General features: G+C 43.3%; 1 protein-coding gene across 1 annotated transcript in view; it reads right to left on the reverse strand.

Annotated features, from left to right (window-relative positions):
* LOC308105606 (uncharacterized protein) overlaps positions 1-21757 on the reverse strand; it is a gene marked incomplete at its 5' end in the record, with an annotated part of 123482 nt that extends 101725 nt beyond the window's left edge. The window contains 2 exons of the mRNA XM_080456438.1: positions 2363-2701; positions 21625-21757. Of these exons, the coding sequence (XP_080312564.1) occupies positions 2363-2701; positions 21625-21757 (472 nt within the window). The remainder of the gene's footprint in view (positions 1-2362; positions 2702-21624) is intronic.
* Between the last annotated feature and the right edge of the window lie 823 nt (positions 21758-22580).

Below are 22580 nucleotides of genomic sequence, written 5' to 3' on the forward strand. Positions count from 1 at the left end.
AACCTGGCGTCTGTGGAAGAAGTAAGCAACCAGCATCATCTCGTTCTGCATGAACGATAGCTCGTTCGCGACATTCAGTGCATGTTTGAGTATCATGAGACTCCACAATGAGCAGTAGTAGAGAAAGTACTAACTTTGCATCGGTTATAATAGACGATTTTCACTCTTACACAGGCTCCCATTATGCCAACGGAGGGGGTCGACAGACTGCAGGACACGGGACTCTCTGAAATAACTCAACGTCCCTTTCAATGATGGTGAGTGATTAGCGACACATCAAAGATAACACTTAAAATGGGCGGATCTCTCCTTTAACCCTTTAGTTTATCACATTTCTAAGCCATCACGTATAATCAAATTGCCCTTCACCTACATTTACTGTATGTGCATAACATAACATAATCAACAAACTGGAGATGGTCACTGACTCATAGATAAAATATGCCAGAAGTTACTGTTTGACGCCTCATTATTGGCTCATTACTAATAATATGTGATGGAATAGTTTATTTTTTACTGTAACAGTCAGTGTTGTTATGCAACTATGTGATTCCATTCATTAAGCTTACTGAAAATAGCAGAGCTCACAACGTGCCGCGGGTACTATGTGTTGTGAGCTTGTAGATCGGCTAATCTGTGTGATATATCTATTAAATATAAATCAGGCTTAAGAGTCGACGTGGCTTTAAATGGCCGTCCACATCCAGCACTATAACTAAACTATGTGTGTGTGTGTGTGTGTGTGTGTGTGTGTGTGTGTGTGTGTGTGTGTGTGTGTGTGTGTGTGTGTGTGTGTGTGTGTGTGTGTGTATATATGTGTGTGTATATATGTATGTATGTATAGAGATGCGCGGATGGCCTCTCACGTCACCCGAATCCGCATGTACACATTAATTATCCGCCCGTTATCCTACGGCAATAATTATATTATCCAATTTAAATATCCGCATCAACCGTTTTTCCCGTATGTCAAAATATTATTATTTTCTGGTATTCCCCGTTAGTTTTAGTATTAGTTGTGCGATGCGATCACAAAATGCATTGATTTAGCCTATGGAATGTCGGGGTGTGTGTCTGTCTGTATGTCCAGCGCAGCAGAGCTCTGCTCTGTTGCGCTGAGAGCAGCACCGGTTTAAAAAAAAGAAAAAAGACGCACCGACATTCCATAGGCTAAATCAATGCATTTTGTGATCACATCGCACAGAGGCTGCTCTAAACCTATTGTCAAATAGGATTCTATAAGCGGCGCTTATAGAATAACACACACTCACACAGACACAAGCACGCAGAGATTTAGCTATTTTATGGATAGATATATTAGATGTCATTAACTTATTTACCGCAATATTTAACCCGCGGTTTATCCGATATTAAGTAATAATTATATTTGATTGACCCGAATCCACCCAAACCGCGGTTAACTGCGGCAACCGCGGCTAAAACCGCGATCCACGCATCTCTAGTATGTATGTATGTATGTATGTATGTATGTATGTATGTATGTATGTATGTATATATATATATATATATATATATATATATATATATATATATATATATATATATATATATATATATATATGTATGTATGTATGTATGTATGTATGTAGTGTTAAATAAAACATTTTCGATAATGGATTCTGAACATTTGAAACTACTTCAATATGAGTTTTCCATAATATCGAGTGTGTAGGACAGTGGTTCTCAAAGTGGGGTCCGGGGACCCGCAGGGGACCTTGAGAGTTCCAGGGGGTCCCCAGCTAAATGATAGATAGTTAGGAACCAAATGGACCCTCATGGGTCTGTAACTCGTGTACAAATAGAACCAAATGGACCCTTATGGGTCTGTAACTCGTGTACAAATAGAACCAAATGGACCCTATAACGGGTCCATTTGGTTCTATTTGGTTCCATTTGGACACTCAGAGTTAAATTAACATTGATTTTACAATATAAATTGGGGTCCCAGAGATATAAATGCCATTAAATGGGGGTCTGTAGCCCTAATGCATGTCAAACTGGGGGTCCTTGAAATTGGTGGTTTTAATTTTTACGGCTAGAGCCGTAAAAATGTTCTCTTATGGGGGTCCCTGGCTTATCTTTTGAAATGGGGGTCAAATACATGTCAATTTGGGGGTCCTTGACATGAAAAAGTTTGAGAGGGGTCCCTGCATAAGGAGTGCAACAGCTGTAGGCTGTTACGTAGCCCAAACTGCATTTGAGGAAAAAAGCGCTGGAAACTGCTGCGTTTGTTTGGTAAAACCGTTTAAAATTAGGGTTTCATGAGACTACTGAAACTAGTTGATCAGCAGTAGTTTGTTTGTTTGTTTTCCTGTCTATGATATTGACCATTACATCTTACCAACAAGGAGCTGGATCAAAGTGCTGCTCTTCAGGTGTAGAACATTACACTTGTAGGTCCCCTCGTCTGAGAGCTGCACCTTGGACAGCTTCAGTGAGATGTTACCATGCTGCAGCTCCTCATGAAACAGAGACGCCCTCCCTTTGTACAAGGGGTTCACAGCATCAGCAATGTAACGTCCATCTTGGAGGATGTGAACAAACTCTGGCTTCAGGTCAGGTCTGACCCACTCCAGTGTCTTCCTCTCCATGTTGACAGGAGGTTCAATGTGACATGGAAGGATCACATCATCTCCCACTCTGGCCTGAACGGGCTGAGACCCAATCACCTGAGGTTGACCTTAGAACAAAACAAAATGGATTCAGTGTTGTGATATTCATCTTTATTATGAACTTTATTATGATATGATATTATATCATAATAAAGTTATGAACTTTATTATGATATTTGGATAAAATCTGTAGGAGTAATATCATAAAATGTGTTTTGCGCAAATCGTGGTGGCGCTATAAAGGGCCCATGTGAAATATTTGGGGCAGAGGTTCTGCTCTGGCATCCAGGGAGTGTGTGTGCACAGTTTCGCTGCGATCAAGCCAACGGTGCCGGAGCTGTACACAAAATGACAGGATGACACACGGACACACACACGGACACACACACAGACACACACACGGACACACACACGGACGGACGGACGGACGGACGGACGGACGGACGGACGGACGGACGGACAGACAGGGGGTAAAGCATAGTCTCTCGCCATGCCTTCGGCCTGGCGGAGACAATTAGCCAAGTGCTTTTATGAGCGATCCAGTTTAGAGGACCGTGTATTGTGATTTGTACTTCCATGTACTGTTACCATGTCTTTCTAAATAAACAATCAATCAAAAAAGCTTATAATAAGCAGACATGGCAACACTGGTCAGCAGGCTGTATGTTGATGTTATGAGAACTGGGAGGGGAAAGTTACAATGTAGACCAAACCAACAGGTGTTGGCAAGTGTTTTAAGTGGCATTATCAACAGGTCTTACAACAGTTCAGCACTGACCTCTATATCAACAGGTATAACAGTTCAGCACTGACCTCTATATCAACAGGTATAACAGTTCAGCACTGACCTCTATATCAACAGGTATAACAGTTCAGTACTGACCTATATATCAACACGTACAACAGTTCAGCACTGACCTCTATATCAACAGGTCTAACAACAGTTCAGCACTGACCTCTATATCAACAGGTCTAACAACAGTTCAGCACTGACCTCTATATCAACAGGTACAACAGTTCAGCACTGACCTCTATATCAACAGGTACAACAGTTCAGCACTGACCTCTATATCAACAGGTCTAACAACAGTTCAGCACTGACCTCTATATCAACAGGTCTAACAACAGTTCAGCACTGACCTCTATATCAACAGGTCTAACAACAGTTCAGCACTGACCTCTATATCAACAGGTACAACAGTTCAGCACTGACCTCTATATCAACAGGTCTAACAACAGTTCAGCACTGACCTCTATATCAACAGGTCTAACAACAGTTCAGCACTGACCTCTATATCAACAGGTCTAACAACAGTTCAGCACTGACCTCTATATCAACAGGTACAACAGTTCAGCACTGACCTCTATATCAACAGGTCTAACAACAGTTCAGCACTGACCTCTATATCAACAGGTCTAACAACAGTTCAGCACTGACCTCTATATCAACAGGTCTAACAGTTCAGCACTGACCTCTATATCAACAGGTCTAACAACAGTTCAGCACTGACCTCTATATCAACAGGTCTAACAACAGTTCAGCACTGACCTCTATATCAACAGGTCTAACAACAGTTCAGCACTGACCTCTATATCAACAGGTCTAACAACAGTTCAGCACTGACCTCTATATCAACAGGTCTAACAACAGTTCAGCACCGACCTCTATATCAACAGGTCTAACAACAGTTCAGCACTGACCTCTATATCAACAGGTCTAACAGTTCAGCACTGACCTCTATATCAACAGGTATAACAGTTCAGCACTGACCTCTATATCAACAGGTATAACAGTTCAGCACTGACCTCTATATCAACAGGTATAACAGTTCAGCACTGACCTCTATATCAACAGGTATAACAGTTCAGCACTAGAGTCTTGTACTGAGGATAAGGTTAGGATTCGGAATATAGTTTTACTGACATTAAGTAAAACAAGAGCAAACAGACGCGTAACGTAACGTCATGTCAGAAACACAGAACCCTGCAGCAGTGCCGGTGTCACACAGGTGGCTACCCCAAGCATCTCCCGATATATATGGTATGGAACATCTTGTTCTAAATCTGATCAATCTGATAATTTTCTTGCATATTTAATAGCAAATAGATTGTCAAGACTTTTAGGTCACTAAGTTAAAGGTATTGGTGAAAGTATTGTAAAAGTATTAATGGGTCTAAAAATGTGACTTGTAAAAATACATTTCATATATTTACATTATATATATATTTCATATGTTTACATTTCATTGATATGGTTCATACATTCATTCTATGTTTTTAAAATAATTGTAACAGTAATGCTATGGTTAAGTGAGACTGGTATACTTGTGCGCATGCGCAGATGCTACTAGTCGTCTTTACATGGTGGAGACGTTCATTCCTAATCTACCTGCGACATGATCACACAGCCAGTTGGTATGTTGTTGACAGTATTAGCTGCTAGCGTGGCCTGCCTGCTACTTGTATTCTGTTGCTGCTGGTTCATAATGCAACCTGATAATAATGTCTAAAGCATGTATGTGAATGTTTACATCCATTACTGTGTTGGCGTTAGTTGGGATTAATGATTATTAGCCAAACCAACTTAATATGAGCCGTTAGCGTGTAGCTAAGCTAACGGACGAGTAAACGTTAGCATGCGGCTAATGCTAACGTTGTTGTCGTGACTGAACCAACAGTATAAACGTCTTATCAACAAACTTTATGAACCCTAATGAGGCGCAGTTTACGGAGCTAGTTCAGGCCAGGCAACTCAAGGGATTGGGCTAACCGATCAGGTGACTAAGTCACATGCACTCTTCTCCTGGTCGGTGGGTTATAAGTAATGCTCTGCCTACCTGCTCAGTCTGGTTGCGCTCTTCTGCTGCTCTGACGTGCGACGCTGCTGCTGCTCTGCTGCCGAGATCCTGCCGGATCTCGGCAGGATAGAAATAGAGTGTAGAAATAGTGTAGAAATAGAGTAACGACACGCTTGATCCCGCCGCAAACAGGCTCCTTGGGCTATAGTTCCAAACATTGGGACTGCCTGCCTCATTGAGATAGACGGAGCACTTCCGCATTCCATTCTTACAATGGGAGTCGACGCTAGTGTCAGAACTCTCTTTATGGCACTGGGTTAACGGTAGTTCACCAACAGTGTTGCTTAAGTTTCTATGTTTCCTTATCGTAAGCAACGATGGGCTTGGGGTTCTGTTATGGTCCCCAGTTTAGCGTGTATTTGTTCAAAGTAGTTCACTTTATCTCAAGATTGGGTTTCTAGACCTAGTTGCTTGCTTCTCTCTCAAAAGATGACATCACCGATCTATCGTTCACAGAGGAACGGATGCGCGCTGATATGGCTGGTAAGTGCTACTGCCATGGTAGATAGAGAGAGAGGGCATGGCGTCACTTTGTGAGTCGCTTTGCTTGTTCTGGCTCTAATGTTCAGATTAATATCTTTATGTAGGCTACTGGTTAAAACACGGATATGCTCAGTTGGCTGCATCTTGCTTAATTTATAGTATTGTATTCATGGATAGTTCAGTGGCTTTAGACGGTACTCTTATTCTGAAGAGCTCGTCCACCGGATGTTGTTTGAGGCTTATAGTTGATGACCGAACACTTCCCTACCCATGCGAAGGAGAGAGGGGAAGCTAACTTGTGAGTAGTATTCAAGAAGTAGTTGCACTGCAGTTTAAATGTTAATGCTGCTAGAATTCATTGAAATTAGTTATCTCTCGTGTAGCTATGTCTGGCATCAATTGCAGAGTAGGAAAACTCACTGTTCATGTTGATGCTAAAAGTTGCAGCACTAAATTGCTGCCATCATCTCAATGTTCATGTTAGTGCTGAAGTTGCTGTACTAAATTGTACTAGATTTCACGCAAAGTCATTTATCAGCATTTATTGATATTCTGCTTTGTGCTTCTTTTTCCATGTCCGGCTTAATGCATGGTGATGGGATGCCTAATGCGATGGGGATGAGTGCTGTTCACCTTGGATACTGGGGAAGTCAGGTTTGCAGGCCTCGTGTCTTCAACAGTGACAGTGTCAGTGTCAAATCATGTAGCAGTTCAATTGCTCTAATATGTGGTGGAGGTAAAGTAGGCCGTTTCATATTACGATGAAATAATCAAATGAACTTGCAGTGCAGATTAGACGTTATTGGTTGCATTCTACTGTTGCTATGCTCTTGTATTGCTAAATTACACTTGTTAAGGATCAGGATGAGCTAAGGGATTCTCATTTTGCTGCATACACTTGGATAAGAGATGGTAGAGACGTTGTAGCACAGGCTAACACAGTACGTTTGCTTCTTTGTAGAAGATTTAGATTGTTTGTAGCACAGGCTAGCTCAGCATGTTTTCTTCTATGTGGAAGATTAGATTGTTGTAGCACAGGCTAGCACAGCATGTTTTGCCTATGTGGAGGCGAATTGTTTAGCACAAGCTATCACAGCATGTGTTGCTTCTTATGTGGATAGCTCTGGATTGTTTGTAGCATAGGCTAGCACAGCATGTTTTGCTTCCCACGTGGGAGCTCGGATTGTTCGTAGCACAAGCTAATTCAGTTGTTTTGCTTCTTATGTGGAAGCTTGGATGGTCGGTAGCACAAGCTAAACACAGCATGTTTTACTTCCCATGCGTAAAGCTATCAAATTGATTGTAGCACAAGCTAACTCAGCATGGCTTGCTTATGGGGATAGCTCTGGATTGTGGTAGCACAAGCTATCATGGCATGCTTGCTTCCATGTGGAAGGTATATGGTCAGTATATAGAAAAGTTGGTTGCCAAGTGATGTTGTCATGTTATGAGCAACAAGCTTACAGAAGTAAAGTTATTGCAACAGGATAGATGGTGGGGCTTTAGTAGAGTCAAGATATCAGTCATTTGTCAATGTTGGCTGGTGCGCACCAATCCGAGAAATATCTCGCAGGACGGATAAAGAGGGACTCCGATCCTGGCTGCTCCTGTTATCAATAGTTACACTATGTTGATGGGCTCTTTGCTTTTCTCATGCTTATCAAAAGCTGGGTGACTGGAAGTCTTTGTCCCCGCATAAAAGGCGCTGCTTTATCCGCCAGATTGGGATGCTCACGGCATATTTGGCACCACATCACGGTGTGTTCATCACTGGTGACGAGTGTTGCAGCGCAACCAGCAGCTTGCGGTGTGCAACTGACTGTGTCAGGATTTGAGGCCACACTCGCGCATTGGCGTGCAGCATGCGTCCCCACACATCCACAGTGAAGCACGCACTTTTCACTGTGGATGTGTGAGTGGCTTCAGGAAGTAAATTCCTGTCCCAGCGGTCTATAACGGCGTCATCTCGTCCAGGGTGGCTTACCATGGTAATTGCAAGAATAATTCTGCTTCTGGTTCTAGATTCCAGGTTGAACTACCTACGCTCTTGGCGGCTCTGTGAGCTCTCAAGGCAGCGTGAGAGAGCTGCTCGAGATGTGGGCTTCTCAGTGTTCTCAGCACTATGCTGCAGCATCTACTGTGCGGGCCAGCACAAGGCTCTCAAGGCAGCGTGAGAGAGCTGCTTGAGATGTGGGCTTCTCAATGTCTTCTCGGCACCTATGCTGCATCATCTACTGAGCTGCCTAGCCTCGCTGCTAAACTCTGCTAAATCAATTCTGCCAACCCTCTGGCGTCTGGCTCTGTTGGGCCGATTCAGACTTGCAACAGATGGCATTTCGTGCTAAATCTATTAGGCTATGGATGGAGAGGGATATCGGCGTTAGTTAATATTATTCACATGTCTAATAATCTGCGTCAAGCTCTGCAAGCTATAATTTAAGCTTGTATACCATATTCTTCTGCATCAACTGCTATGATGCTAATTGCTAACATGCTGCCACACGCGCTTAACCCATTTAGACCAAGGCCGATTTAAAAAATCGCCTTCTAAATCCTGACTAAGTTCTGGAAACTTCAAATAGTTATTAAAAAAAATATATATATATAAAATGCATGTTGCTATACGGTAAATGGCAACATGAACCCAAAATGGGTTAAATTGGTCATAGGATGGCCGGGCTAATCCAGAATTGCAATAACATTGTGTTTGTCTCTCCATCTGTAGGCCTAAACTTGAACTGGTTCACTGCAAAGCTGCGAGAGATCTGCTCAAGCTGCGGGCTTTCTCCATCCTCCGTATTGGTGTAGCTACACCTGCAGCGCTACTTGTCTTCTGCTTCTCTAAATCTATGGGGCGATGGTCCTCAGGAGCTTACGTAGATATTGGTTAATAAGGATGACATTCTGCAGGAAAAAAGCTCATGAGTATGAGTGCTCTCGCTGTTCTATCGCTAATTCAATAAATACTGCTTGAGCATTATTGACGCTTTAATTACAACTCGGGTGGATTGCTGGGGATTTAGTTTAGTGGTGATGTCATGGTGCTAAAAAAAATTGGTTTATTCTATAGCGCTAAAAAAAATTGGGCTTTCCTTGGTAGCACTAAAAAATGTTGGGCTTTCTATGGCAGCATTAAAAAATGTTGGGTTTCTATGGCAGCGTTAAAAAATGTTGGGTTTCTATGGCAGCGTTAAAAAATGTTGGGTTTCTATGGCAGCGTTAAAAAATGTTGGGTTTCTATGGCAGCGTTAAAAAAGATTTGGGTTTTCTATGGCAGCGTTAAAAAATGTTGGGTTTTCTATGGCAGCGTTAAAAAATGTTGGGTTTCTATGGCAGCGTTAAAAAAGATTTGGGTTTTCTATGGCAGCGTTAAAAAATTTTGGGTTTTTCTATGGCTATGCAGTCAGGCTAATCATATCAAGCGCAGTCTATTAGTAAATGCTGCTCCAGGAATCGTTGGGTACTGATTCAGATTTTAAGTAAAGATAGCACGTCTTTACACACATAGTCAGTACACTTTATTTATTATGGATGATAAACAATAGTTATCATTCATCATAGGATGACCTCATTTATATGTATATATATATATATATATATATATATATATATATATATATATATATATATAGCAATTTCTTTGAAAAAGAAAAAATATAGAATGTCCTTTTCGAATCCTACTCGTGGTGCGGCACAGCAGTGGACACCGTAGTGTTAGGATACCGTCTAGGACTCCTGGTTTCAGGAATCAACAGGTACCTGGATTCATCAGGCTTGTTGAACACATGGATGCATGCTTGCATTTGTTTAGCTTAACAATCAAATGCTGAGGAACTCGGACATTTCATCATGCTTAGCTGAACACAAAGTTCATGGAGCTCCACCATTCTCACAGATGGTTGGTCCGGCGTCAGGCTCTGTGTTCCCAAGCGGTTTTGGGGGTTCTTGCTGTTTTGGGGGTCTTTATTCATTCCCTGTAAATGCTATTTGGCATGTAACATTTATTAAAATGTTATTCTTACAGGGAGTGAATGGATTCAGAGGCCTGACGCCAAACTATGCTTCCTTATGCTTTCTATATCTTGCTCAAGCTTGCTCAATAAATATATATTCTAATCCAATCCAAGAGTTGTCTGACTGAAATGAGGCGCAGTTTACGGAGCTAGTTCAGGCCAGGCAACTCAAGGGATTGGGCTAACCGATCAGGTGACTAAGTCACATGCACTCTTCTCCTGGTCGGTGGGTTATAAGTAATGCTCTGCCTACCTGTTCAGTCTGGTTGCGCTCTTCTGCTGCTCTGACGTGCGACGCTGCTGCTGCTCTGCTGCCGAGATCCTGCCGGATCTGCTGCCCTTGCTTGCCTACGTATGCTGCTGACACACTGTCTTGCTGAGCCGACGTGTGTCGTTACTGCTGCTGCTGCTGCTGCTGCTATTGCTGAGATCTGCTACTGCTGCTCGCTGCTTACCTGCTGCTGCCCATGAAAGTCATCCCACCCGCCTCCCCGGCATCCACCTGTAGGCTCTGTTTCTAGATCCCCATGGGGGTCTTTATTCATTCCCTGTAAATGCTATTTGGCATGTAACATTTATTAAAATGTTATTCTTACAGGGAGTGAATGGATTCAGAGGCCTGACGCCAAACTATGCTTCCTTATGCTTTCTATATCTTGCTCAATAAATATATATTCTAATCCAATCCAAGAGTTGTCTGACTGAACTGTGGTAAATGTTAACAATGCTACCCAATTAGTACATTGAAGAGTGTTGTGTTGGTGTATTTTGTGTATTGTAACTTGGATACTGTAACTTAATGGTAGCTGGGGACGCGTTGGCTCATGGTTCAGAATGCATCATGGGTAATGTAGTCATTTATGCTAATTTCGGTCCTACTGTGTTGAGCCTACTACATACTGTGTTCCACTACATGCTGCTTATTTGTGAATCATATATGCTATGGGTATATGGTAATGCTGTTTATTTTCCTGTATTTCCAGGTTTATGACCTGTGTAGGTCATGTGGTCATTTATGTTAAAAATAAAACTACAAAAGACAAAACACGAGTTGTGACAAAGACGTGTGATTCCTGTCAGCCTATTCGGAGGGCTTTGATTTTGAAACATCCGAACAGTCATAAACCAAGGCCCGGCTTTCTGAAGAAGAGGACGCCGGATGACCTTGAAGAAAGGACAATGACAATATAAATAAATTACAGAGACTGTTCTAACCCATCTGACTGAGCTAACAGCCCATCAATACTGCTGCTAGCCGGAGATAAAAATAATTATAGCCAAGAAAATGAGACAGAGTCTGACAACAGGACTATTGAGCCCAGTTGGCATTAAAAATTATATATTTTCGGTCAACGCAACAAAAGAGCAAGATGACAACAACAGAGGAGGAGCTGGAGAAGCTAAAGCAGAGGCGTTCGGCAGCCCAGACCGCTTTCACCAAAAGAGCCAACCATCTCATCTCCAGGGCTAACGCGCTGGGAGAAAGCGACCTGAGAGGTGAGTGGAGGAACCTCAAAATGGAGCATACTAGAGTCAGAGATGCTGGGTTTGAATATGGCATGGCCCTACGAGAAGTGGATGATGAAGAGGCCACAAAGAAGGCGGAGCAAGTAGACGAGAAAACGTCGGAGTGCGACCGTAAGTTTGATGAAACCGAACACATCGTCCTAAAGAACTTCTGGGCCAGGTTCGCTGAAGAGGCAATTAACACCCTCGCCATAGAGGCTGAGTCAGCATTGGACAAGGCTGATGCAACAGACCATCAGCAGTTGACTAAGAGGGAACGCGAACTGGTGAATAGAAACCTGGAACGAGACGTCGGCGAGCTCAACAAAGCAGTGAATGAGTGGATAGACGTGATCCCTAGGCCCAAAGTAACGGAGTCAACTAGGAAGCTGAGGAAGCGACATGAGACACTGTGGGATAAATGGGCGTGGCGAGGCTGGCACCAGTCCGACGACGAAGAGGAGCTGCGAGAACAGGTGAAGCCAGATGTTAAGGTAGAGGAAAACCAAAACAAAGAGCTAACCAGTGGGCTAGCAGCAATGCCTGCCGTTCACCCTGACCCGTTCTTCCCCCAAGTCACTCAAACCCCTGTAGGTGGAGTCCAGCCTAGCATGCCCAGCGTGGCCCCCAATCGCAGCTTTGGCGCACATCAGAATGCCGCGAGCACACCACACGGCACCCACAGCACACTGCAAAGTGGTTCCGGCACGTACCCCGGTGCTTACAACTTCAAGCCCCAAATTACTCTAGAACGAGCACGCCTGCCCATGTTTTCCGGTAAAGCATCGCTAAGGTGAACCAGGCAGTCACGCCGCAGCAACTGCAAAAGTTCTTCCCAGACGTCGCAGCTAAGGACTTAGTCTGCCCCGAGAAGATCGACCTGCTGATCAGTCACAGGGAAGGTCGCCTGGTCCCACAGCCAACTAAAGTGGAGGGAGACCTCGTCCTCTGGGATGGACCCCTGGGGAAGACAGTCGGTGGAACTCATCCTGACCTCTTTGAGGTAGTGGACCTGGCAGTGCATAGGTCTGACACTCACTTCGCACGGTCAATGAGAACAGCTTCAAAGGCGTACAGAGAGATCCTCGTGGGTCCGGCTAGACCTAGCGAAGCCCAGGAGGAAGACGGAGAACCAATTCTTCGGAGTACTGCGGCTACCAACAAAGAAGTCATCAAATGGTTCAAGTGGGACAGCGTCGGCGCGGCTTGTGATCCTCAATGTGGAGGCTGCAAGTGCGGTAGATGTCCGACTGGAGGCAAAGAGATGACCTTAGGAGAGGAAAGAGATCTTGAAAAGATTAAAGAATGCCTCACCTACGTGCTAGCTGACAAACACAGCGAATCCCCTCACTGGGACGCAGCTTATCCATGGAGGGGAGACCCCGCGACGCTGCCAGACAACCGACGTGCAGTGGAAGCGCTCTTCCGGAACACTGAGAAACGCCTCCAGAGGGAGCCGGTGTGGAAGGCTGCGTACAGAGAGCAAATCCACGATATGGTCTCAAGGGGAGCTGACGCTAAACTCACTAAAGAGGAACTCGACAGCTGGAAGGGACCGAAGTGGTACATAAGTCATCTCGTCGTGCCAAACCCTCACTCATCCTCTACCCCTGTGAGAATCGTTTGGAACAGTAGCCAAGAGTTCCTAGGGGTGAGTTTGAATGATCTCCTGCACAAGGGTCCAGACGTCCTCAATCTGATCAGAGGAGTCCTTCTGAGATTCAGGACTGGATTGTACGCCGCCCTAGGCGACGTTAAGAAGATGTACAACTCTGTGTGGCTAAAGGACGAAGAAGTACAACTCCATCGATTCCTCTGGAGAGACAACCCAGAGAATGAAATCGAAGTCTTCGTCGTCGTCATGGTCAACATCGGAGATAAACCTGCAGGTTGTATCGCCCAGGTTGCCATGAGAGAAACGGCAAATCTGCCCCAGTTTGCATCCATGGTGGAAGAGCGCCGGGTTCTAGTAGAGGACAGCTACATAGATGATATCTTGACATCTCACGACGACCTCAAGACACTGGAGAAGATCACCAAAGGAGTCGAAAAGATCCTGAAGGCTGGAGGCTTCTCCCTTAAACCGTGGGTCTTGACAGGCCAAAGTGGGAGGTCTGGGACTGTGGCTGACTCCAGTAACAGTACAACAACCGTTTCTGCGCCCAAGACTCTGGTGTTACCCAACCAGATGCTGGACGAAGAAAACAAAGCACTGGGAGTCGGCTACGAACCAGAGACTGACAAACTTCGCGTGATGACGTCCATCAATTTCTCGAAGAAGCGAGGCAAGATGAGGACGGGACTTGATCTTCGCGAAGAGGAAGTCAGAAGTAACACTCCAAACCCCTTGACCCGTCGCATACTGCTAAGCCAGGTCGCCGGGTTCTACGACCCCATTGGGCTTGCCACGCCCGTAAAGCAGAAAGGGGTAATGCTTGTGAGGGAGTCGTACCAAGAAGCGGGTCTAGGAAATCCAACTAAAGACACTTGGGATGACCCACTCTCGCCAAAACTCCGGGAGGCGTCCATATGACTCTTTGAGGAGTATGTGAGACTCGGCCAGATCAGGTTCGAGAGAAGCCTTACACCTCCAGGAGCCATCGGCCGCCCAGTTGGAGTAACGTTCTCAGATGGGAGTGAGGCTTCCTACGGCGCCGTGCTCTACCTCCGTTGGGAGACGCAAGACGGGGTCGTCGTAAGGTTGGTTGAGTCAAAAGCCAAACTTACTCCTCTCGACCAGAAAGGGGACGTGATTAAGGCAGAGTTATGCGGTGCTGTCTTCGCAATCCGTCTGAAGAAGTACTTTGAGAAGCACTGCCGCATCGAAGTCGCACACTGGGTCCACTTCGTGGATAGCCAAACAATTCTAGGAGCGATTCAGAAGGATAGTTATGGCTACCAAACCTTCTTTGCCAACCGCATCGGAGAGATACAAATGGCTGGACCAGTGGAAGACTGGAGGTGGGTTGACGGCTACCTCAACATATCAGACATCCTCACAAGGGGAGCAACTCCCGAAGAGCTCGATGATGAGTCAGAGTGGCAACGAGGCCCAGAGTTCCTGAGATGGCCTGAAGCTGAGTGGCCTGTGAAGATGGCCAGCGAAATTGTGACTACCGTCGCTGATGACGTCAAAAGGCTGCAGAGAAAGTCATTCTCTGCTGTGGTCACCAGGGCTCAGTCACAAAAGCTCTCAGGCCCCAGCAACACGGACGTCGGTGCAGACTTGAGAGAATCTACACTGCAGCCACCGCCGAAAGACCAAGGTCCAACAGCAGAAAGGCCGAAGAGGAGACTCTGGGGCGTGGCTCTCGTGAGCCTTGTCGAGCCCGAACGGTTCAGTAGCTTGTCAAAACTAAGTGGAACTGTCGCCTGGGTTCGACGAGCTGCGGACTCCTGGCTGAATGCAAAATACCAATCATGAAGGCGTTGCGTCCACACTGCTGCACAAGAAGAAAGGCCTGGGTGGTACAAGGTCGGAGGACTGTCAAGAAGGTGGTCAATGAGTGCATCTCTTGCAAGAAGCAAAGAGCCAGACTATGCCGGCAAGTGATGAGCAACCTACCTCTGGAACGTACCAACAGAGCAAACCCATTTGAATATACAACACTGGACCTTTTCGGCCCCTTCGAGGTGAGGGACGCCGTGAAGAAAAGAACCAAGAAAAAGGTCTGGGGAGTTGTGTATTGCTGCATGGCTTCCAGGGCCGTCCACGCTGACCTCGTCAACGACCAGTCTTCCGAGAGCTTTCTTCAGGCCTACTCCCGATTCACTGCTTTAAGGGGGCAGAGTGTCAAGGTTGGAGACGTGGTCTGGATCGCAGACCAGAAAGCCCTGAGAGGACAGTTCCGGCTCGGCCGAATCGTCATCACGTATCCAGACGAGAAGGGAGTGGTCCGCGACGCGGACGTCACAACCTGCATCGGCCTTCCTGCTCCTCTTGTATCCAGAGCCCGGGGGAAGGACTCTACCCTGCCCACGACCATCGTCCTTCGCAGAGATGTGCGGCGGCTGGTCGTTCTGATTCCAGTTGAAGATCAACACGAGGTGAGAAAAGTCCTCACCATGGGTACCCAAAAGACTCTGTGACTCTGTGAACTTTGTTTAGTTAGCGGGTAACCCTGGGAGGCAACTGAGTGGTTCAAGGGCACACCTACACTCAGTAGGAGGACTGGTTGTGGGGCCTACCTCCTGAGATAGTTTTGCACGCATGATGTTCCGCTTTAAAACTGTAAAAGACACTTTCGTGAAAAGCACTTTAATTTTGTAAATGCCTACAAAGGTTGGACTTTAAGTTTGAAATGCTCACTGACTGACAGTTGTGTTAATTTGTAACCTCCTTGGATAATGATCAGTCGGTTAAGTGGGAGGTGTCAAGACTTTTAGGTCACTAAGTTAAAAGTATTGGTGAAAGTATTGTAAAAGTATTAATGGGTCTAAAAATGTGACTTGTAAAAATACATTTCATATATTTACATTATATATATTTCATATGTTTACATTTCATTGATATGTACATACATTCATTCTATGTTTTTAAAATAATTGTAACAGTAATGCTATGGCTAAGTGAGACTGGTATACTTGTGCGCATGCGCAGATGCTACTAGTTGTCTTTACATGGTGGAGACGTTCATTCATAATCTACCTGCGACATGATCACACAGCCAGTTGGTATGTTGTTGACAGTATTAGCTGCTAGCGTGGCCTGCTACTTGTATTCTGTTGCTAGTGGTTCATAATGCAACCTGATAATAATGTCTAAAGCATGTAAGTGAATGTTTACATCCATTACTGTGTTGGCGTTAGTTGGGATTAATGATTATTAGCCAAACCAACTTAATATGAGCCGTTAGCGTGTAGCTAAGCTAACGGACGAGTAAACGTTAGCATGCGGCTAATGCTAACGTTGTTGTCGTGACTGAACCAACAGTGTAAACGTCTTATCAACAAACTTTATGAACCATACTGTGGTAAATGTTAACAATGCTACCCAATTAGTACATTGAAGAGTGTTGTGTTGGTGTATATTGTGTATTGTAACTTGGACACTGTAACTTAATGGTAGCTGGGGACGCGTTGGCTCATGGTTCAGAATGCATCATGGGTAATGTAGTCATTTATGCTAATTTCGGTCCTACTGTGTTGAGCCTACTACATACTGTGTTCCACTACATGCTGCTTATTTGTGAATCATATATGCTATGGGTATATGGTAATGCTGTTTATTTTCCTGTATTTCCAGGTTTATGACCTGTGTAGGTCATGTGGTCATTTATGTTAAAAAATAAAACTACAAAAGACAAAACACGAGTTGTGACAAAGACGTGTGATTCCTGTCAGCCTATTCGGAGGGCTTTGATTTTGAAACATCCGAACATAGATAGGTGTCAATGCTTAGGCCTAACAAAATAATATGTTGGTTTCCGGTTGGCGACCGACCCTATTAAATACGCGCGACCCAGATGATTTTATTGGCATTTGGAGTGAAAATAAATTAAATAAAATGTAGTCAAAATCCGACCGAGTCGATCAAAAACGTCTTACAAAAAATATATTTGGTGCGACCACATTCGCGAAGTTTTAAAGTTTTCTTTCGTCTAAAATATCATGTGCGCAAATGTTTTGTTTTACTATTCATGCGTCATTGCGTCATCGCGAGGAGACGGCGGCGCAGCCGGGCGCACAACAACAACAGCAGCACATGCATGTCCTCCTCCAGCCATGGACCTGTGTACAGTGTCTGTCGTCTGCCCGTGCAAACCACCTCCTAAAATAATTCGCTTGACTACTAAAACGTTTGCAGACATAATTAAGGAGGTGAAACAGTGCCGATGTCAGTTTTCATCTGCAGCAGGGAGACACGACCGAGCGGATACATGGACCCACATCTCAGTCGACATACTCTCTACGCCCACCGAGCCTCTAGCCTCTCAGGCTGGGTCTGTTTTGGCCATGTTCGACTTTAAATATTTAGCCCTGAGATGCTCATGCATCTGCCCCTCAGTCAGCATTTGACCGATTGTTTGCAGCCCAACATAACGTGCACTTGCCCACCGCCAAACAAGCTCAGAACAAAAAGGAGGAGTTTAACGACGTACTAAACTTACTACGAGAGAGACAAGTCGGCTTCTCGGTCCCAGAGACGACGACCTGCGGATCCCATAGTTCAGCTGACGTTACTGTGTAGTGTGAGAAAGCTAGCAAACGTTACCTATGTTTTTTTGTGTCACTAACATCACCAGCACTCTGCGCATGGGGTAAATAATATTCCCCGTTTAGACAAAGCCTTCTAGTATAGTCTCGACAAATAGGCAGTGGTGGAAAGTAACTATTCTACTGCATAGAAACATATGAAATCAGACAATTTGAAACCCCTATTAAAATCGTCTAGGACTACATTTGCAAGTGCTCTATAGTCCACTAAATAGAATGGGGCCATGACACAAAGGCTACAGACCACTTTAAGTAACTAAGTACATTTACTCAAGTACTGTACTTATTAGGTATTTGTACTTTACTTCAGTATCTCAGAGGCAAATATTGTACTTTTACTACACTACAATTATTTGAAAACCTTAGTTACTAGTTACTTTTCAGATATACATTTTGATATTATAAAACATACATTAACCACTTTAGCCCTATTTTATACATAGGCTATTTGAAAATAGCCGATCTACAAGCTCACAACGCGTCGCATGGCGACGCGTTGTGAGCTTGTAGATCTGCTATTTATTATTTTTTTACATTTTAGTACTTTAGTTTTGGTACTTTAAGTACATTTTGATACCAATACTTTTGTACTTTTACTCAAGTACATTTTGAATTGCGGACTTTTACTTGTAACAGAGTACTTCTACATTGCAGTATTCATACTTTCACTTAAGTAAAACATTTGAGTACTTTTTCCACCACAGCACTTTTGTTTACACATGCATGTATCAATGGTGGCCAATAAAGACCTATTTACCTATTTCATAATACATCAAATTCATAGTGCTTTTCAAGGTTTTGAACAATTCAAAAAAGTAAAATAAACAACTTTGACCTGTCAGTCATCAATGGGTATTTACACAGTCAGGTGTAATTAAGAGTCAATATAAGCCCACCCATTTGAATGGGGACTTAAAATTACTTACTTAAAATACACCCATGTTACCCATTGACACATCAAGATGGCTGCTGTGGAATACTGTAGGTCTAAATTGGCCACCATTGAGACAGACAAAACAAAATTGGTCTGTAGTCTTTGTGTTTTACAATTCAGTTGTCTGGGGAACAGTGTCATATATTTTAATAGCTACATTCTCTCAAATATTGCATTGTTGAACATTGGAAAGGGGGAAAAAAGTTTAATTTGAAATGTTTGTCATTTAAAAAGGTCTGTGAACTTTGCATGGACTATTCATAAATGCTCAGTCAACAGATAAACAGGATATTGTTTTAAGTCAATATTGAATACCTGATTTATTTATTTTTAAGGTTCTCACAAATGCCCTATGGTACATTTAGCCAGTTTGATCCAGGGATAGCCAGTAGCTAAAATATCTGCTTCAAAACACTTTATTACTTGAAGATGTTTGTTTTGTATTAATATTTTTGGTATGTGAGTGATACAGCACTTTACTTTGGTACTTTACTTAGAGTTGAATTAAAACTCAAAAGTATTCAACCAGTGTGTGGACATTCTATTCAAAGTTTTCAATTGTTTATTGTTTGTTGTTTTCAGACACTATTTTGTAAGTGCAGTGTACATGAACCATTTAATGATTTAGAAATTGGTAACTCAGGAAAACATAGAATATATTAAAAAATAAGCATTAATATCGATCATTGCCATAGGAAAAAAAAAAAAAAAAAAAAAAAAACTACCTACCCATCCTTCCCATGAGGAAATAAAATAAAATTCCTTGCTACCCATCATTCCCACAAAAAAATAAAAATAAAAATAAAATAAAATAAATTCCCTACCTACTCAGCCCTAAAATGACAGCCAACCGGAAACCAAAGTTTTATTTTGTTAGGCCTTACTAGGAATACAGGATAGGTGGGCACAATATGGACATCTGGGCACCTCGATGTAAAATTGGCTATTTAAGTATCTACATATAAATGCATTTTAGTGGGCACTTCTTTTTTTTACCCTAGGAATTCCCGGGAAAAGTCAGAAAATTCCCGGGATTTAAAATGAGCCAATTCCCGGAAAATCTTAAACCCTATTCAGCACTGACCTCTATATTAACAGGTCAAAACCAACAACATTAACAAAGACAAAACTTACATTCACCTGCATCTCAACACAATGTACATGCACATACACACAATGAACACCAACAGCAAATGTGTTATTAGTTTGAAAGCGGACCTCCATCTGAAAATATCTTGTGCCAGGGACCCCCATAACAGAAGATTTGTATTGATAAACTTCTCAAAATTATTCCATAATTTTCCCATTTATTTTCTAGATGTATCAAACATTTATCAAAAAATTGCAGATCTCTAGATCAATTCTGTTTATTTAACTAGATTCTAGCCAAATACAGCTAAATTCAATATCGCTCCCTGTAACTTCACTGCACCCAGGGAGCCATAGATCAATTATAACCCGGTTTTAGAGCCTAGACGTTAGACGTATTGTAGACGTCTAATAGCCCGAAAAATGCTCAGTTTGGTCACCAAGAGGAACTAAAAGGAGAGAGCCCAATAGAATATGACCTTGCTTCCCCAAAAGTCCCCCATTGCAGCTAAACCACCATAGCAACGGGTCATAACATACAGTACGTTGTCAGAAACACAAGAAGTCATTGATAATTGATTGTTATTTGTAGGCCGTTCTGATGCAATCATGTCTTACAGACCTCGGGCCTGCTCATCTTCATCATGTGGGAACAGGATGTGGGTCAGATCCACACACACAAATACCTAGCCTCCTCGACAACACACACTCACACGACACGCACACGCACACAGTCTGTACAGCTACACTATTACCAGCAGCACTTTAAAAAAAAGGACACCACTCTAAAAAATAAAATTGGCTATTTTGTCCAAAATGTTTAAAAAATATATAATGTTTGAATACATGATGTGAACATGCACTGTACATAATAATAATAATAATAATAATAATAATAATAATAATAATAATAATAATAATAATAATAATAATAATGTATAGCCTACATGATTGTGAACATGCACGGTACATCATTATCAGACTTAAAGGGATACTTCACTTTCACATAAAATAAACATAACAAATAAATATTTTTTTTAAAATGAAAGAAGTTATGGCAAAATAAAGGCCCCCTCACACATTAGTAGGACACTCTAATGCGTGAGGGGGCCGTGATTTTTCCATTACTTTTTTCATTTATTTTTTATATATTTTTTAAATGTTTATTTTATGTGAAAGTGAAGTATCCCTTTAACTTCAGCTATTTAAAAATAGCAGATCTACAAGCTAACAACGTGTCACATTGCAACGTGTGGTGAGCTTGTAGATCAGAAAATAAAACATGTCCGCCAGATGGAAATTGTTTATGTGCTCCACTGCGCCCCCTACATATTTGGTCAATGGTAATTTATATTGACCAGATCTGTAGGGGGCGCAGTAGAGTAAATACAATAATTTCTATCTGGTGGACATATTTTATATTCTGCCCAAAAAGTGTATTAAACAGAGAAGGTGGTGCTTAGAGGCTTCCCACCCTGGAGAATACACTTTCAACAACACAAAACAGCCTTTGTTTTGAAGAATAGCGAAGTAGTTGTGTTTATTTTTTACAAATGTTGGAGTTAGGTCTATGAGTCTGCCAGCGTGGCAGAGTGTTAGAGAGAAGTCACTATAACGCTCTGAACCAGGGCTACGGGTCCCCGGACCACACTTTGAGAACCACTGACATGTTTCATGTTATGACTGACACAGGGTCTGTAATCTGTCAGCAGGCAGAGGAAAGCGTTTCACATTAAACTTAACACAATGAAAAAGACATTTATAAAAATGAGAACGAAGCAAAAACATTTTTTTTCTTTTTTCCAGCCACTCTCTTCCCTGTGTCCGTAACTCCACTGTAAACAACTTTAATAATAAGTTATAAAATGTATAAGTTTTAGTTTTAAAGTTACCTGTCACAGTGTAACAGCTGCTCCACATCATCATCATCATCAGGAACATGTAGAAATAAACACACATGGTTGAGTTTAAAGCACAAACACAGACTGAGGAGAACAGAGACACAGAGACCCAGTGATCCGCCATCATCCCAACTTTTACAGTCAAGTTAAAAAGCCTGAAAACAAAATGGATTCTTTACTTTCATACTTTCGGTTTCATACAAATAAGGGTTTCACCGTTTATATCAAGGTGATGACCTATTATACTGTGGCCAGTAGAGGTCACTGTTCCATGTTCTATTGTAGCCTATTCTAGATCAGTGGTTCTCAACCTGTGGGTTGAGACCCCCCAGCAGGGTACCTGCATCACATCTCTCTCTCAGCTAAGGGGTCCCTGCTTCATCTCTCTCTCTGCTAAGGGGTCCCTGCTTCATCTGTCTCTCTGCTAAGGGGTCCCTGCTTCATCTCTCTCTCAGCTAAGGGGTCCCTGCTTCATCTCTCTCTCTGCTAAGGGGTCCCTGCTTCATCTCTCTCTGCTAAGGGGTCCCTGCTTCATCTCTCTCTCTGCTAAGGGGTCCCTGCTTCATCTCTCTCTCTGCTAAGGGGTCCCTGCTTCATCTCTCTCTCTGCTAAGGGGTCCCTGCTTCATCTCTCTCTGATAAGGGGTCCCTGCTTCATCTCTCTCTCTGCTAAGGGGTCCTTGCTTCATCTCTCTCTCTGCTAAGGGGTCCCTGCTTCATCTCTCTCTGCTAAGGGGTCCCTGCTTCATCTCTCTCTCTGCTAAGGGGTCCCTGCTTCATCTCTTTCTCTGCTAAGGGGTCCCTGCTTCATCTCTCTCTCTGCTAAGGGGTCCCTGCTTCATCTCTCTCTGCTAAGGGGTCCCTGCTTCATCTCTCTCTCTGCTAAGGGGTCCCTGCTTCATCTGTCTCTCTGCTAAGGGGTCCCTGCTTCATCTCTCTCTCTGTTAA

Source organism: Gymnoscopelus braueri (genome assembly GCF_963280865.1).
Source record: "Gymnoscopelus braueri genome assembly, chromosome: 18".
Lineage (NCBI taxonomy): Eukaryota > Metazoa > Chordata > Actinopteri > Myctophiformes > Myctophidae > Gymnoscopelus > Gymnoscopelus braueri.